General features: G+C 43.6%; 1 protein-coding gene across 3 annotated transcripts in view; it reads right to left on the reverse strand.

Annotated features, from left to right (window-relative positions):
- CRIM1 (cysteine rich transmembrane BMP regulator 1) overlaps positions 1-16888 on the reverse strand; it is a 43800-nt gene extending 26912 nt beyond the window's left edge. For 2 of the 3 annotated variants that reach the window (XM_085862545.1, XM_085862537.1), the window contains exons 1-2: positions 16230-16888; positions 3171-3413 (exon numbers count right to left, since the gene is read on the reverse strand). In XM_085862545.1, coding sequence (XP_085718671.1) covers positions 3171-3413; positions 16230-16536 — 550 coding nt within the window. In that variant the 5' untranslated portion in view covers positions 16537-16888. The remainder of the gene's footprint in view (positions 1-3170; positions 3414-16229) is intronic. The other variant, XM_085862527.1, reaches the window with a different exon arrangement.
- Positions 16889-18886: the final 1998 nt, after the last annotated feature.

Genomic DNA, 18886 nt, shown 5'->3' on the forward strand with positions numbered 1-18886 from the left:
AAAAGATCAGTATAGTGCTAAAACACAGACCTTGGCTCAAATAATAAACGACGAGTGGGTAAATGGTATTACAAAAGATTAAATTAGCTACTGCTGACCTATATTACTACTACTGCTGACCACCATCACGACCTTTATTAGGCCAGAGGATACAAGCATTTTCAGTTTCAGACCAACAACAACACCTTTGTGACTCGATGCTAATAGTGTGGTGCTTGTGAGAGAGGCGGTTGAAGGTTTCATATAATTTTGAATGCAGCACGTTGCTCCTGGGTTGCATCATTTACTGGCGGCGCGACTGTGCCACTGATGGTGTCCCTGTGTAGGATGGGGTGGGAATTTGGAATTTGGCCAGGGTGTCAGTGATACCTTGCTTACTCTCCACGAATGACACCATGAGATCTTTAACATCCACCAACTAATGCTGGCAGACGGGACAGTGGTTGAAGGGCGATAGGAGAGATACCACAATAAGCACTATTCGTGTGTTAAGTCACATTTTATCAAGTAAAAAAAGCAGCAACTGCAACCCAAATGACTGAAGACTGTCGAATGCCTCGAGAAGCAGAACTAGTTCAAAATTTGCTCGTGTAATACAAGGCCCAAGAAACCTGTGCGTTACGAGTGAAAGTGAGTTCTCAAGTAGATGAACGGAATTAAGGAAAGGCATAACGAGTCGAGAAAGAAGCTTGTGGGATGTTTGCTTATGTTCAGTTATGGATAGTCCACATGTTTTTGTCAACTACTACTTTGCTATCATTACCTTCGCCATCGAATGTGGACAGAGGTTATGTTTTCATCCCTGTCTGTCTGTTTGTCTGTGAACAGGATATCTCAAAAAGTTTTGGACAGATTTGGACGAAATTTGGTGGACAGGTTGGGTGTGTGACAAGAACCAACGAGATTTTAGTGAAGATCCGAATCTGGATGCAGATTGAATAATTTTAAAAGTGATTCTTCACCATTGACTGATAGGGCTAAAAACGATATATAACAGATCTCAAAAAGTTGTGGACGAGTTATGACAAAACTAGCTGGATAAGTTGGTTCGGTGATGAGAACAAGCCGATTAGATTTTGGTTCAGGTCCAAATCCAGATCCAGCCTATCAGTGGGAGACAAAATGTAAATTGTTCAGCCTGGCAGAGATGTGCACTCCACCGAGTGCCGTTGTAGTTTCGTTAAGAAATGCCGAAAGTGTTCAACAAAATGTTCGGTTATGTTTGCCATTTTTTTTTTCTAAAAAACAAACAAACAATAGGTGAGCAATGTTATCTGGATAGCAAAAAAAAAAAAAAGGATTTTGGCCTTGTACATCAACTTTGGCAACTTAATAAAATGGTTGAAAATTGATTTAGGGCTTAGGGAAGTGCTTCAGCTGAACTTCTGCCCTTCGACAATGTAATCATCATCAGGTGCCGTCTCTGATCCGGAGGTTGGCTATTATAGAATGCCATTCCAATCTATCTTCAGTCGCTCTAAAAAGCTCCATATTTTGACTTCCATGTCCAAGTAATGTAATACAATAGTTCAACAAAAGGATATTAAGAAGAAATGCGGAAGGAAGGATAAGGAAGTTACAAAAAGAAAGTGAAAGAGACAAAAACAAAAGACAAAAAGAAAGACTCGATTTGATTGCTGACCTAAACCTATAAGCTTAAAGCTGATTGCTGACCTAAAGCTTGAAGCTGAACAAGACTGTATATGTTTGTCTGAAATAAGTTATCAGTGATGTCACGCAGAATATAAATGTTGCCTCTTGAATCATGCGTTACTGCGCGATGTTGAAATAGGCTGGAAAGTACAGATTTTATGCGGCATATTGGCCACTTCCAAGGTCCTGGATTAGTTTGCAAAAAGACAGCTTTCACCAAGTAAACGCAACAAGCAAAAATTTGGGTGGCCTTCCTCCGTTAGAAAACATGACCACCCGAGTGGCAAAACTATGCCTGGTGCCAGCGAAAAACACCAAATTGGTTACAGCAGTGGGAGACAACTTTCACACAAGTTTTTAGAGTCACCAAGCAACGTTGAGCAATACCAAGAGACGGCGCAGGGCAAGCCCGATGGTCGATGGAAAGATGGATTACAAGTTTTGATGCACCATGTTGCAAGTCTATGAACACGTCATTTTATGCGAAACATTCTCCCACAAATAACTCCAAGTCCCTCACCTTAAAGTGCTATGATGTGTTCAAAGCCAGTTTCAGAAACACCTATTTCTAGATGTGAAAGAAATATTATGCGTAAAGTGTTTTTTTTTTTTTTTGAAAAGTGTTACTACATATTTCAATGAAAATACCTGCCATTGACGATCTACGAGAACAACCATTCCAGTTTTGTTTATTTGTTTGGTTTTACAGACTAAAGGTCTGTCAGGCAAGAATTTTCCACGCAACTGTGGGGGGAGAGGCACGAAGGTTTCTACAAGAGGAAGGATAACAAGAAAACCAAATACAGGAAAAGGCCACTTTGCACAGTAAAGCCTGCATGATGCCTGTCTCTGCACAACGTCACTTTTGAGAAAAACGACTTAAAAGTGATGAAAATGAATAATAAACACTAACACATCATAAACCAAAACTTGTTAAGTCACAGTAAACTGTAAAAAGAAAGTTGAAGAAAAATCAACAATCATCACTGATAATGGAGTAATGCCATAACCTTTGCCCCGTGTAACTTAGAACAAAATCACACTTGTTAGAGGATGGGCATGGATACTGTAAATTGTTAAAACAAAAACGGATAGTTGTTCACACTTTTAAATATTGCATTCTGGACCAATAAACCTACATAGGATAGGAGGTTCGTTTTCCAACTGCTCAGGACAAAGTTCATCAATCTTTTAACAGAAAATCAGCTTGACAATGAGGGGTTAATGAGGTTGCAGACTTAAGAAACCGCAAAGATGTTATTCTACGGTTAAAATGGATTGGTGTAGAAGGAATCATGTGGTTTTTGGGTTGGTTTTGGGTGGTACGGTGAGAGGGGCTGAGCAAGATTGATGCAGTGACAGTTCATGAATGCAATGGGAGTGCAGTTGGCTGACAACACAAGAGGATGGTTGGTTAAATGAGGCACTAAAAAAAAAGCAAATACAAGGTGAAACAACAATGTGCTAATGGCCAAGACTCGATGTTGGTATGGTGAGCAGATAAAGCACAAACCCACCTGTCACACAGGTGTACTGATCGCAACAGTGTCCTGGTTGGTCAAAGGCTGCATATAATAGAATCCGGGCCTGCCCCGGCAGGCAAACGGTCTGTTCACAGCGTGATGGGTCACACTCACACCGTGAAGGTAGTGGGCAGCACTCGCCAGGTGGGATGTGGCCAACGCGCTGCATAGAATCCTCTGGGCAGAATGGGCGTAGCTGCAGCTCACAGCGGGCTGTATCGCAGTCTGGGTGCACCTCTGTGTGTGTGTGAGATGGAGGAAGACAGAGAAAGAACAATGTATATCCCTCAGACAGCACATTAAAGTCCACCCAGCAAGCTAACTCTGCCAACCAAAATCCGATTGTGGTCCCGTACCGCTGGTTGTGTGGACAGGATGTTTATGACCCTCCAACCTATAATACAAGCGCAGCTGTCAACTCACAAGCGTGCAATTACAAATATTGTCAGAACAAAGTTCCAGAGAGCAATAGTTGATAGTAATACATTTTGGATATGAAGGAAACCCCAAAAAATCTGAGTTGAGTAAAACAGTGTGAGAAGACCTTTTAAGCCAATGTGAAATGGGAAAAAGGTGAGTGAGCATAAACTTCAAAATGTGTGACCTCCAGATAATGTAAATACAAGCTTGAATGGCCATTATGGCTGTGTTCTATCTCCCCTGGCAAGAGAGGCTGTGGTGTTATCTGCATTATTACTTCACCCCCACAACAGACTACCTATCTTCAGCTGTCATTCGATCATGACCTGAAGCTGAAAGGGCAGTATGGCTTTGTGCCACTGGCAGAAAACCTTTGCAGGAACAAAAACGATTTTGAACAATGGGTATTCTTATCAGATGGATGCAATAACAGTCTCCAATTGTTTTGACAAGATTCAATGTGGCGATTGGAAGGCCCAACAGCTGAATACATAGAGTAGTGTGCAAAAGTTAGGCTTTTTTTTTCTTTTTCCAGATGTTCACACTTTAGGGAAAAGTCATGAAATTATCAGTGATGAGTCGTACATGCGTATTTTTTGCAAATTAACAGCCTTTGTAAATATAAATGAAACAAATTGCTAAAGTAAATAATAATAAGTGTCATTTTATCGTATCAGTCATTACTTTTTGCGTTCACCCTTTGCTTTCTTGAGTGCCATCATTCATTTACCTACGTTTCCTATATACGACTGAAGCACTTACAGGAATATTGTTCCAAATATTCCATAGTACATTCCACAGTTCTGTAAAGTTAGTTGTGTTCCTCTTGTTCTTCTCTGTTTCCTGGTAATCCCATATTGGCATCCATGGGACTCATGTTTGGACTCATGTCTGGACTCTGCGACGGCCATCCCAACACTTGGAACACACCAACTGTAATGTTGTTCTCCAAATACTGTTTTACGATATTGGAAGTGCGTTTTGGATCATGATGTTGCTGGAAGATGAATGAATCCTCTTCCAATTAAACAATTTCTATTAGGAACTGCATGGTGCTGCAGTATCTGCTTGTACTTCTCTTTTGTTAGCGCGTCCTATTGGTTTTCACAGGTTTTCCTCCAGCAAAAGCTGACATAAAACCCTAGACAGTCACAGAGCCTCCCATGTATTTAATAGGAGGCTGCAAACTTTGCATGTTGTAACATTCTGAGGGTATTCAGTGTATGAACTGGTGTCTCAGATCCAAAAAGGTCAAACTTTGATTCCTCAGACCAGAGTACCCAATTCCATTGTGCAATAACCAAATCTTGGAGTTACCTTGCAAATTTAAGTCTTTTGTCCTCATTCGGTGCTCTCAGCAGTGGTTTGTTTGCTACAACTCTGCTATGGAGACCTCCTGCAATAAGCCTTCTGCGCACAGTGCTGGAGAGATGTTAATGTTTAGACCTGCTCTCATTTCATCTTCTATCGTATAAGATGAGCAACATCAAGTGCTTGTCTTGCCTTGGGGAGGTTCTTCTGGGTCTTCCTGACTTTTTTTTCAGTCTTGTACTGACCCAGTTTATTTCAGGTGTTGCAAAGTGGACCTCACACCATTGCAGGAGATCTTCAGCTTTTCTGCTATTTTCTTCATAGTGTGCCCTTTTTCTCACAGACTTTGGATTTGTTAGACTTTGGATCTTCTTGCATATGGTTAGACTTGTTAGACTCACAGACTTTTGGATCTTCACATGCTATTCTATTGAAAGTTGCTTCCTTGGTGCCATTTTGAACCCACCCATAGACTTTCAAGCAACACAACAAAGCTGTAAAAACTAATTTCACATCCTCACTAATTTGCAACTTTTATTGTGGTTTCTTGTAATTCACATTAATGTAACTGCATGGTGTTGATTACTTCAATAATTTATCATAATTTACTGTAAAAATATCCACAAAATGTTTCCTGCATATTTTCTTTATGGGAAGTGGATGTTTTTTTATTTTATTTTATTTTATACATGTTGGTCGAGGCTCGTGGAAGAGCGAAAAGCATATGACAAACATACGGTAATATAATAGAGATAGAAAAAATAAAAATTTATATTTCTCAATTTATTTTATATACATAAATGTCCACAGAATCAGAAAAAAAAACATTTTTTCTGATGTGATTATATTGATTTTTAAAAAAAGTAATAAACAAAGAACTGAACATGGTTTTTAATTCTAATAATTTTTTGAGGTGTTGCAGTTAAAAAAGCAAAACCGTCGGGTGCCCCCCACCCCCTCCTCCCTAAAAATTCCAGATCAATTGCCATTATGTAATTGAGGGAAATATTGTCAGTACACAATGGATAATGGCTGCCCAGCTCGCTTCAGACTCATCAGAAAGTGAATTTGACGAATACCTTTCTGATCAAGAATCCCCAGACTATGACGATAGTCAAAATCATTCTGTTGAAGCTGCTGTCAGACCATACATGTATGAACCTGAAGTTGAGATGATGTCATGGGAGGGGTGAGGCCAATCATAATAGAAAAGAACAATAATTAATTGTTAAGTGAAGCCATTTCTAATAATCATAACCAAACATGATTTTCTGATTCTGTGGATCTTTAAAAGTAACTGGGATATTAAATTAAGTTTCTCAGAAATTTTCATCATCTCCCTATGTTGCACACTTTGAACTTCCCACAAATGTTTAATGGGAAATAGCACGACAAAAGTGAAAACAATCCAAACTTTTGCACAGTACTGTACTTTATCTTCACCGATTTTACCCCATTGCTTGAAAGGAACACTTGGGCTTATTATGGTCTTGAGGTTATTGGCGGTTGGCTCTGTCGGTGCTGTCATTACTGTGATGTGCCCTCCATCAGAGCTACACCTTTCACTTTGTCAACAGGACGGGTAAGTGAACGTTTAAAACAAAAAAGGGAAACATATCCCGAATAATATATACGTGTGTGCGTGTGCGAAAGTATGATGGTGTGACTCGTTGCTTTCGATGAATCTCTCCCATTCGTTGGAGTGCTCACCAAGTATTGTGCGTTGTGCGATGGTAATGTAGTCCAATGCGGGACTCGAATGACAAACATACGGTAAAATATATTTGCAGTAGACACTGATGTCACAGCGTCTTCTACAAACATCGCAGGTACAGGTTGCTCCTTTTGGAGGTGGACATTGGCAGATTTTCCTTTCTTGCCTCTGCTGTCTTGATAGCAAGTCTCTCACATTCAAAGTGGTCCAGGCCTTTGCGGCAAATGTTACGCCAAGCTGACCGGTTTGTGGCCTGATGTTCCCAGGTGGCGACTGGAATGGCACAATACTTGAGTGTAGACTTAAGGACATTCTTATAACGCTTCCTTTCTCCACCGTGTGACCGTTTACCAAATTTACGTTGGCCGTAGAAGAGCGCTTTCGGGATTCTATGGTCTTCCATACATATGAGGTGTCCTGACCAGCGAAGCTGGGCTTGCATCGGGAAATACTCAATTAGTTGGATGTGACAGCGATCTAGGATTGAGGTGTTAGGTATTCTGTCTCACCAGGTGATGCCAGGAATCTTACAAAAGCATTACACATGGAATTGATCAAGGCATTTGATATGACGACAATAGGGTGTCCAAGATTCGCAGCTATACAGAAATGTTGATGGGACAACGGCGCGATAGACACTGATCTTGGTGTCCAGGCGAATGCCACGTTCATGCCAAAGGCGATGCGTCAATCTTCCAAAAGACACACATGCTTTACCAAGTATTGATGTTACTTCGTCATCAATCATTGCATTTTGCGAGAGGATACCTCCGAGGTAACACAACTTACCTACAACTTTGAGTGACTTGTCATCGATGGGAAGATCTGGGACAGAATATGTACCTTGGGGTCTCGACTGAAGCATCGCCTCAGTCTTTTTGAGGCTAATCATAAGGCTATAGCGATGAGCAGATTGCACGAAGGAGTTGACAATAAATTGCATGTCTTCGAGATTACGACTGAAGAGTGCGCAGTCATCGGCGAAAAGTAGATCACAGAGCAACATTTCAGTGATTCTAGACTTGGCCTTCAGATGCTTCAAATAAAAAAAACTCTTCCATCAGTGGGAAATTGGATCATCACTCCCTGGGTGCAATCTTCAAAAGCATCATAAAGCATAGAGGAAAACAATGCTAATAATAGGGGAGCAAGGACACAGCCTTGATTTGTGGCGATAGTAACAGGAAATGGCTCAGAAGTGCATCCACTGTCACTCACCTGAGCATCCATGTCATCATGGAGGGATCTGGTGCTGTTAACCAACTTAGCGGAACAGCCGACTTTGTACAGTACCTTCTACAGGCCTTCTCTAATGACCAGATCAAACACTTTCGTAAGCTCGACAAAGACCACGTACAAGTCGCAATATTGTTCTCTACTCTTTTCCTGGAGTTGACGAGTGGAGAACATCATTTCAGTCATGCCACATCCAGCACGAAAGCCACACTGGCTTTCTGGGGTGATGTTGTTGGCAATTGTTGATGACATGCGATTAAGAATGATGCGGGCAAGTATTTTCCCAGCAATAGATAGTAGGGCCACGCCATGGTAGTTGTCGACACACGACCTATCACCTTTGCACTTGTACAGGGGAACAATCGTGACATCTTTGAAGACCTGGGGTACTGACTCCTCACTCCACATGGTAACGTAGAGTTGGGTCAGTTGGGTGAGGAGGTTGGCACCACCAAATTTGAAAACCACGGAAAGGATACCATCACCATCGTCACCAGGGGTCTTTCCAGATGAAATCTCTTTGAGAGCTCTGTTGACTTCTATTTTAGTCAGAGGGCAGGCAAGGTCTCCTAATATAGGCCGCTGAGGGAGAGAGTCAATGGCTGCATCCGAGATGGAGGATGGACAATTTAGGACACCATTAAAGTGTTCCGCATAGCGCTCCAGGATCTTACTTGGATCTGTGATTAGGTGCTGGCCCGTCTGAGCTACTGAGTGTGGCGATACCGCGAGAAGATGGTCCAGAGACTGTCTTTCGACCAGCATGGAAGCACATGAGATTCTTTGTATCACCGCCTCCTGGATTTCTTATGCTCTTGCTGCCACCAGCTGTCTTTCATGGAACGTTAGTCTTGATTGTGCTAGTCTCCCAAGTTGCAGGTAAGAGGAGTGTTTACTCACTGAGCCTCTGTCACCAATTCAGCGAAGATGAGCTGCATGCATGGAGATAAGTAAACTTTTGATCTAGGAGACGTTCTCGTCAAACCAGTCTTTGTGACTCCGCTTAACGAAACTGAGAACATCAGTAGCTGCCCTGAAGGTTATGTTTTGTAAAATGGCCTATCCCCCTTCGGCGTTGGTGGTAGGTAGATCCAATTGTTCCAAGGTGGCATTGAGATGCTGCTGAAGCTGTGATTGCACATCACTGCATTTAAGCTGTTGAGTGTATATATATATATATATATATATATATATATATATGTCCAAAAAGCTCACTCCGGCGGAGTGTGGTAAACATGTTTTGTCGCAAGAAAAAGCATTATTTTAAAACACATGTTCAAATGTTACCCTATTTTCTTTATCTTCTGGAAACTTTCATTTTCATGGCAAAGCCTCACGAGGGTGCCAAAGCATGAAGCCTTGGCCTAGTCTCAGGCATGATTTTTTCTTCTTTATTAGACATTGCATGTCTGTAAATGAACACTCGTTTTGCTCTGCACGTGTTACACATCATGTACAGCAAATTTCACCTCCCTGCACCTTGTATTTTTATTTTTTTAAACTCTTCTGTACACCGCCATTGAGGCCTGGTTGCAAGTCACCATCTACATTTCCAAAATAAGAGACGTAACTACTCTTCAATGGAAAATGTTTCAAGTTTATTTTATCCTGAAAAAGAGAATATAGTGAACACACAGTCATGTTTAAAGATTGGCCTTTAAAACCCTTCTTAAATCGAATCGTCCTTTTGAAGGGGGACAGACATCGCACAAACAAATACACACCAACTGTGTTTTTTATGGTATATAACATATATATATATATATATATATATATATATATATATATATATATATATATATATATATATATATAATATACATACATACCTTTCACAGCATTCCTGGACAAGTAGCGAGGAGAAGCTGAAATGTTTCCTCTGAGAACACCTTTGCCATCACACGTTTCAAATTTCGTCATCAATATGTTACATTTACAATGCTTTTGATGCTCCAACATCTCACCATGATATCTCATTCTTCTTGGTGCTACAAAACTACCAAAAGGGAGCAAAAAACAGAAATACAAAAAACTCATCTCCAGCACAAAGGAGGGCAGCAGGTGTGATGGGGAATGTAAATAAGACGATATGGGAAACCCCACATCCTTCTGGTGTTCTCTTCATGAAGTGCACTCTCAATAGCACTGAAGGTTAAGTGCAAAGGGAAAGGGAATGAGAGGAGGTCTGTGTAGAGTGTCAGACTCTTTGAGCGGACAGGTGTGAGACATTCCTTTGACCTGTTTGCTGCGTGCACACACATACTTGTCCCAGCCTGCCCATGCACCTACCCATGTCATTTGGAGTGTACAAGGAAATCAGGCTGGTAGAGTGGAAAATCAGTCCCAAAAATGAAGAGCAGGAATGAATTGGTGAAGTTATATGTTTTTCCAAAAAATAGATTTCTCCAGTGATTTTGCCCATTTATCATGAACAAAAATAATTTTACTGAAAATGAGAACTTGAGGACTAGGTTGTTTTTTTTGTCCAAGTGAGAAAAGACAAGTCAGGCCTGAATGTCCAGGGCAAGACAAACTAGTTGAAATGCTCATGAAAACAAGTTCGAATTGCGAACATACCCCGTAGGAGTTCAGTCGTACAACTCTTAGGTGAGCAAGAGCACGGCCGACAGATAGTTTTGAAAGACCCCTGTCCCAAGTAGCTAGGAGAAGCTAGGAGGGTAAAAGTAGCTAGGAGGGCTAGGAGCCAGGAGGGTAAAAAACGAGCCTGGTGTTGGCTCAGTGGTTAGGGTGGCAGCTTGGGATCCTCGGGTCCTGAGTTCAAACCCTGTTGGCCGCTGAATTAATACACCAGGGGGTTGACTCAGCCTGTCATCCTTCTGAGGTCGGCGAAATGAGTACCAGTGTGTAATGGTAGAGGGGAACTGCATCAGCGACACAGTCGCGCTTCCAAGAAATGATAGCTACCCCAGCAGCTGAGCTGCCACACGCAAGAAGAAGAAGAATGAAAATAAAAATAAAAATATATCTCTCATAGAGCGACAGTTGGCGAAACAGAACGGCACTCCATAGAGAACATACCTCTGCCAGGCTGAACAGTTTAAATTTTATATCCCACGAATAGGTCGGATCTGAATCCGGACATTAACCAAAATCGAATTGGCATGCTCTTGTCACCTAACCAACTGTTCCACCTCGTTTTGTTACAAGGCGTCCACAACTTTGAGAGATATCATGCCATACACAGTTTTTGGCCCCACTCTCAAATGGTGAAGAATCACTTCAAAAATTCTCGGATCCAAATTCAGATCTTCACCAAAGTTGAACCAATTAATTCTCGTCACACACCCAACATGTCCATCAAATTTCATCCGAATCCGTGCACAACTTTTTGAGATATCATGCAATATCGTTTTTAGCCCCGTCTCTCACAGGTGAAGAATCAGTTAAAAATTAAATAATTCTCATTTTCAGATCTGGATTTGGATCTTCACCAAAATTGAAAGAATCCTTTTCTCGTGGCACTTCCAACCTGCCCACCAAGTTTTGTGTGAATCCATCCATAACCTTTTGAGATATTGTGCTATATATCGTTTTGGGCCCGATCATCGCATCAACCCTAACCCTAACCCTACTAACCCTAACCCTAACCCTACTAACCATAACCCTAACATTGGTGAAGAATCACTTAACCAACATACTGGGCAAAAAAAAAATTTCGCCAAGTAATGAAACCACCAAACTCATTGTATAAACACTCAATTTTCTACCAATGTGTGTCTTCGTACTCAGATTATGGTCATTATTTAAAGCCCACTTTTCAGAAGCATTTCCTCGCTCACGTGCCCATCATAACACAGTGTATAAACAGCAGTTCAAACTCCAACCACCTTGAACAAGAGACCAGCTTGAGCAGAAGTACCAAGATTGGCCTTTGGCTCCCATTTCTACTGACCTGACTGCATGCTGAGAGCACAGACCTCCAGGAAGACCAAAGAAAACCTTTAAACAAAATGACATCTGCACTCCTGCAATGTCAAAAAAAAACAAAAACACAAACACTTTAGACGGGCAGATCACGAATGCGTGCTGTTCTCGTATTAAGAAAGAACACGTGACTTTTGCCCGGATTCAGCGAAGTAATACCTAGAAACATCTGCCCACCGAAAGGCAAAAACACCCAAGCATCAGCTACTGACAGGCCTGCAATCTGTCATGGTTATAATCTTGTTCCTATTGAGCATCCAGATATAATTAAACTTTAGCTGCGAGTTCTGAAATACATTTCCATGATCCAGTGCATCGAGTGTGTCTTCAGAGCAATAAAGTAACACAAGTCAAAGAACAGAACCAAATGCGATGAAGTAATACCCTAATTCCAAGGTGGCATTGAGATGGTGCTGTTCTTGAGGACATAGTTCTTAATGTTCTTAAGCTAATGGCTAATGTTCTAAAGGATATGGCTACGTGGAAGCGGAACATGGAGTAGGTGCAATAGGAGCATAAATGTGCGATAAACAGCCGGACGAAGAAAAGACTGTGCTGCTCACTAAAATGCACAAGTAGCACTTCGCCTCCAAACTATGAGAAGCCGGCAGAGTGTGGGAAACTCAGGCGGTGAAGGGAGCAGCACGGCACGCTTCAGGAACCAGGAGTGCTGCGTTCGGGAGACAAAAAACGTTTGGAATGCTGGATTGGTTCCAGCGGCTCGGTAAGGTGCTTGGGGTCTCACGCATGAGGCTCCCGCGAGGGCACCGAGGGGCTCACATACCTCTGCTCCCTATCCCGTTGGTGTAGTGTTGTGTGAAGTCTTGCCACTCAAACAGTTGCCCAATATAACAGCTCTAGTGGCCAGGAAGTGCCCATGGGGAATAGTAGTGGAATCTGTGGATTCCAGGAATTCATTCTCCACCCACCCAAATGCAGGTTCCAATGCTATTAAATGTACCATCAGACCAAGACATAAAAAGTAAACAAAGAATCAGAAGTTTTGAGATGAAAGCCACAACCTGCTACAAGATGTAAATTAAGACAAACGAGAACGACACTAGGTAGAGCTCATACCTCTGCCTTGCTGAACAGTTTAACTTCTGTATCACACTGACAGGCCGGATCGAGACCTGAACTAAAATCCAATCGTCTTGCTCTCGTCACCAAAGACAAAACGAGGTGGACGAGTTCATCCACCGAGTTTTGTCATAACCCGTCCACAACTTTTTGAGATATCGTGCTATATACATAATTTTTGGCCCTACCTCTCAATGGGGAAGAATCACTGTAAAAAAATTCTAGTAGCCAGATCCCGATCCAGATCTTCCCCAAAATCTAATCAGTTCGTCTTTGTTGCACACCCAACCTGCGCACCAAATTTCGTCTGAATCCGTCAACAACCTCTTGAGATATCCTGACCACAGAGAAACAGAAAGACAGACAAAAAAAGAGCAAACACCAAAGGTGGACAGAGGTTATGTGATGGAGAATCGTTTTTGTTGTCACACACCCAACATGTCCATCAAATTTCATCCGAATCCGTGCACAACTTTTTGAGATATCACGCAATATCGTTTTTAGCCCCGTCTCTCAGAGGTGAAGAATCAGTTAAAAATTAAATAATTCTCATTTTCAGATCTGGATTCGGATCTTCACCAAAATTGAAACAATCCTTTTCTAGTGGCACTTCCAACCTGCCCACCAAGTTTTGTGTGAATCCATCCATAACCTTTTTGAGATATTGTGCTATATATATATCGTTTTGGGCCCGATCATCGCATCAACCCTAACCTTAACCCTAACCCTACTAACCATCCAACGTTTAGATGGTGCACTCACTCAAAACTCCGCTGTTGAGCCACGTGCAGGTGTATCAAGCGTGCATGCGAGTTGTACACAAAGCAGCAGAATGCGTCTGGGTTACTGGGGAACATACAGACAGCCACAGGAAACGAACTGCCAGCTGTGAGCTGTGTCATAAGCAAAGGAAACAGTTTGGGCCTAATTCTGCTAGAGCCCTCCCAGGGTCCGCTACAAGCAGCTGGGTGGTTGCCATGTCGGGTGAGGCTAAACTTGGCAGTCTCGGCGATCACCCGAGGGGTTTGTGGTAAACATTGCCGACCTTTTGGGCATTTTCACTTGGCCCTGGCGTCGGCTGCATCTCAGCCCATCCCGCTACTCGGGATGGCCCAAACAGAATGTGTTCACGTGCAACTCACAAGATTCTCAGCGCGTAAACAACGGGGGCGTTGGGTCGGGGGAGGCACACACACACCCGCCAGGCATTTGATGTTGCCCTCTTGCTTTTCAACTTCCATTCCCTGGAAAATTTTCATCTTCACGTGCCAGCAGCAGTTTGGAAAGTTTCATCTTACGGATAGAGATGGACACACAGCGAATTCAAAATTTTGATCAGCTTCAAGTGGACATCCCTGAATGATCAACACTGGTGCATCATGATGCATGAATTATGGGGCCAGATTAGGGAGGGACAAATGCCCAGTGAGAGGAGTTGAAGAAAAACCTAATGATCCATATTCCTCCCCATGAGAGTGACGCCAGCAAATCCAGCGATAACACCTTTGCAAAGCAATCTGCAGATTGCCTCAACCATAAATAGTCAAAGCCTGATTGCAAAGGAATTTTAGCAACAAAACTTTCTGTGTCAAATATTTTTTGGTGCTGTATACAATCTACCATGAAAGATCTCAACCCAGACCAACAAGGCGCACGTACAACATGCCGCGGGACCCACAAGCTGCACCAACCATGCGTGAAGGGATTTGCCAAGCACCACCACGACCTGATAGACCTGAGGGTGAGGCAGGATCTTGCAAATAAAGCTGGTGCAAATCCAGAACCACGCAAAGGATGCAACATGAGAAAGGGACCAACCAAAAGATCTGGTGTGACAATGGGACCGAGCAAAGGATCCGGCATGAGGTTGGGATTCAGCGAAGTATGAAGCGCGAGAACGGAATGAAGAAAAGGATGTAGTGCAAGAATGAGATGAAGAGAAAGATCTAGTGTGAGGCCAGGATGAAGCCACGAGTCTGGCGTGAGGCTGGGACCAAGCGAAGGATTCAGTGCGAGGTGTGACCAAGCGAAGGATTCAGTGCGAGGTGTGACCAAGTGAAGGATTCAGTGTGAGGCAGTGATCAAGCAAAGGATTCAGTGCGAGGCAGTTACCAAGCGAAGGATCCAGTGTGAGGCAGTTACCAAGCGAAGGATCCAGTGCGAGGCAGTTAACCAAGCGAAGGATTCAGTGAGAGGCAGTTACCAAGCGAAGGATTCAGTGAGAGGCAGTTACCAAGTGAAGGATCTAGTGAGAGGCAGTTACCAAGCGAAGGATCCAGTGAGAGGAAGTTTCCAAGCGAAGGATTCAGTGCGAGGCGGTGACCAAGCAAAGGATCCAGATCCAGTGTTTGGCAGTGACCAAGCGAAGGATCCAGTGCGAGGCAGTGACCAAGTGAAGGATCCATGCAAAGGATCCATGCAAGGCAGTGACCAAGTGAAGGATCCATGCGAAGCAGTGACCAAGTGAAGGATTCATGTGAGGCAGTGACCAAGCAAAGAACCAAATGTGTGCCTGTAACCACAGGAAGGACCTACTGCTATACCTGGACCATGCGAATGACCTGGAGCTATGCCAGGGCAGTGTGATGGACCTGATGGTGTGAAAGCAGTATACAATGGACCCGGTGCTGATGCAAGAGGATCTGACAAGCGGAGTGCTGATGCAAGCCCAGCAAGAGACCCGGTGCTAACGCAAGACCAGGTGATTGACCCGGTGCTGGTCTGGACCCACACAAAGGGCCCGACACCGATCCAGGACCACACAACGGACTGAACACAGATTCAGTCCCACGTGGAGGACCCACAGTGAGCCAGCACCATATGATGGAGCTGGCTCCGAGCCAGGACCAAGTGATGGAGCCGGCTCCGAGCCAGGACCAACACTCAACGGAGCCGGCTCTGAGCAAGCACCGCAAACACCACATGAAGAATCCCGCGCTGAGCCAGAACCACATATCGAACCCATGTTTACAAGTCTACGAATGCACGTGCACGTTTTGACGTCTCCCCCAATCCATAACATGTATCGTGTAGGCAAGTGACAGCACGTGGTCAAATGAAGTTGACCCCTTCATGGGCTCACCGACATGAGAAATCCATGGATTGCCAAATCACCGCGTGGGGAACCCCAACAACTGGGATGCAGGCAACCACATCATGGCACAACAAAGTTTGTGTTGCGTGCACAATATAAAGGCCAAAACCACGGTTTGTAGGCATGTTGCATGATTATGTCGACAAGAAAGGGCTCGAGCACACAGCACCGTGTGGCGGGAAGCAGCTAACGCACACGGTGCACCTAGAGAGCGGGTAAAAATAAAAGATGAAGGAACATCCCCCATACGCACCCTCGCAGTACCCAGGCTCGAAGCCGAAAAATCTCTTCGCGGGAGCCGGAGGCACGCAGCGTAGGCCGCGGTCGCAAGTGCCGTGCAGGTCGTACATGCCGCCGCACGTTTCGTTCCTCTGCTTGGCACACACGCGGCAGCAATGGCACACGTCGAGCACCGTGCCTCCCACACAGCCACGGGGCTCCTCGCAGGTCGTCTCATCGCAGAGGCACGTCAAGGCACGGGCTCCGTGCGGCGCGCACATCAATACCGTGAGGAAGAGTGCGCACAGCACGAGGCTCCGGAGTTCCTCGGGGAGAGCCATGAGAGCCGGCCCGGAGCCGGGACCCTCGTCGTCTCCCTCTTCTACGTCTTCTTCTTTCGACACGACCTCTAACTCTTCGTCCACGTCAACTGCGTTCACAACGTCTTCAGATTCGCGGCATTTCCCTTTCTCCAGCAGATGCCCAGCGCTCTCTTGCTCGTGTTTCCTTTTTTTTGTATCTTAAGTCCTGTCCGCAAGGAAACCGCAGATGCCCAATGTCTGTCTTGTGTCGTGTCGTGTGTCGTGTCCCTATCTGCGGAACTCTCGACCAAATCCTCTGGTCTCTCTCTGGTCTCTCTCTCTCTCTCTCTCTCTCTCTCTATCGGGCCGTGGCTGGACAGGCTGGGGAACTCTTCGCTTTCACTCCTTTTGCAGCTACGTCTCGACTCAGCCACGCCTCTCTCTCTCTCTCTTCCCTCCTCCATCCCCACCTCTCTGCAGCGGATCCTTGAATCCCTTACTTTGTGTTTGTCACTTCATGTACCCCGGCTCAACAAGTCTACCATAACCTTCTACTCCAACTTACATCATATACACATCTATAGATTTATTTATACTGCGTCTAGTTTTAGATATATTTTTGATGTTTGGTTATATTTGCACAAGGAATACCCACTGTTCATTGTTCATGTCAATTATGACGTCAATTTTATATAATTGATGCAAACACAGGTGGCCAATGACGCCGACTACACCTTGGCTGCAGACACCCCTGCGAGCTATATCGACAACTAGCCATATTCGGTCCGGGGTTGTTGCACACCTGCGAACCCATGTCACGGTTTAACAGTGGCTTCTTCGGTGGTGATCTCTTTACCTGTCTCTTCTCTCGGTTGTAATCTTCTGTCTGCAGCCGGTGTCCAGGACCGGTTGTTGCTCTTTGTTGTTTGCAAATCGACTTCACCTTTGTGCGATAGTCCTTAGCAAGGCAATGCACGTGATAGAAAACACTTTTTTTCCTCCCATTTTGTTCCAGCATTCCTCCACGCCGGCTTGCGCTGCCAAGTCGGCACTCCTCTGTGTCGCCCTCTACCGCCTCGAGCTTTCCGGAGACCTACCTGAGCACTTGATCACCTCTTGCGAATCCGGAGAGCTTACCGAATTGAGTTTCATGATATTTCATGAATTCTTATTATTATTTTGTCTACCTCTGTTCCTGAGTAATGCAGCCGATCAATAACCCCCACCACCCTCCCCCATGATATGAGAGAGAAATAATGGAAAATAATTTGGGGATGACGGCAAGAAAACGAAGAAGAGGTTGGGAGATTTTTTTCACAATGTCAGCACAGTCCAGGTGGACGGCGATATACCATTTGGTGGTGGTGACTTCATTTTTTGAATGAGGAATTGGGAGTCGAAAACTCCACCACTTTTACATACGTAATATGTAGACCTCCTGCAGTAGATAGTCGAGTTATTTTCCCAATGGTCAGACGAGTACAAACTTCCATCTAGTGTCACACGGTACCAAAAACAAGGAGATTTGATGAAACTTGGTGAACTTGGCTCTGCCTTATTGCATGAGCACATCGTCCTTTGTAAGTTACATAAAAGGCTGGCTATTCTGCATGAAATTCCTCATATATATATATATATATATATATATATATATATATATATATATATATATATATATATATATATATATATATATATATATATATATATATATATATATATATATATCATCCTAGCCACCTGGGTTTAGTTGATTAGGTGAGAGCTGATTGACTATTCTCTCTATTCACAGGTGACAGATGGAGATGTGAGTGGGTCTTTCTTTATCATTTATATATTGACTGCTTTCGACATTTGCACGTGGTACATGCTTGGGAGCCTCATTTGGTATGCATTGCTGTCTGCACTGTCGCTAATAATTCGCCAAAAAGTGATGAAACTGGTCTGGCAGCTGAGGGGGTGTGCAGCATTCGGATTCTCTTGTTTGTACAATTTGTGAATGTCTTCATAGCTGTGGAAGAACTCTGGGAAGGTTTTGAAACAGAAATGCGCCTTCCTTGCGCAGGTCTTCTTGGTTGCTTTATGCAGCTTCTTCGGCTGGAAAAGCATGGGAGGTGTCAAATTATTTATATAATTATTATAATCCTCGCCACCTGGGTTTAGTTGATTTGGTGAGAGCTGAGTGGCAATTCCCTCCATTCGCAGGTGAGAGATGTGGGTGGGTCTTTCTTTAAGATATATATATATATATATATATATATATATATATATATATATATATATATATATATCGATTGAGTTATATATCCCATTGATTGAAAGGGCTAAAAACGATACATAGCACGATATCTCAAAACGTTATTGACAGATTCGGACAAAACTTGGTGGA

This window comes from Eptatretus burgeri, chromosome 2 (genome assembly GCF_056783735.1).
Source record: "Eptatretus burgeri isolate ZD-2024b chromosome 2, Ebu_testis_v1, whole genome shotgun sequence".
NCBI lineage: Eukaryota > Metazoa > Chordata > Myxini > Myxiniformes > Myxinidae > Eptatretus > Eptatretus burgeri.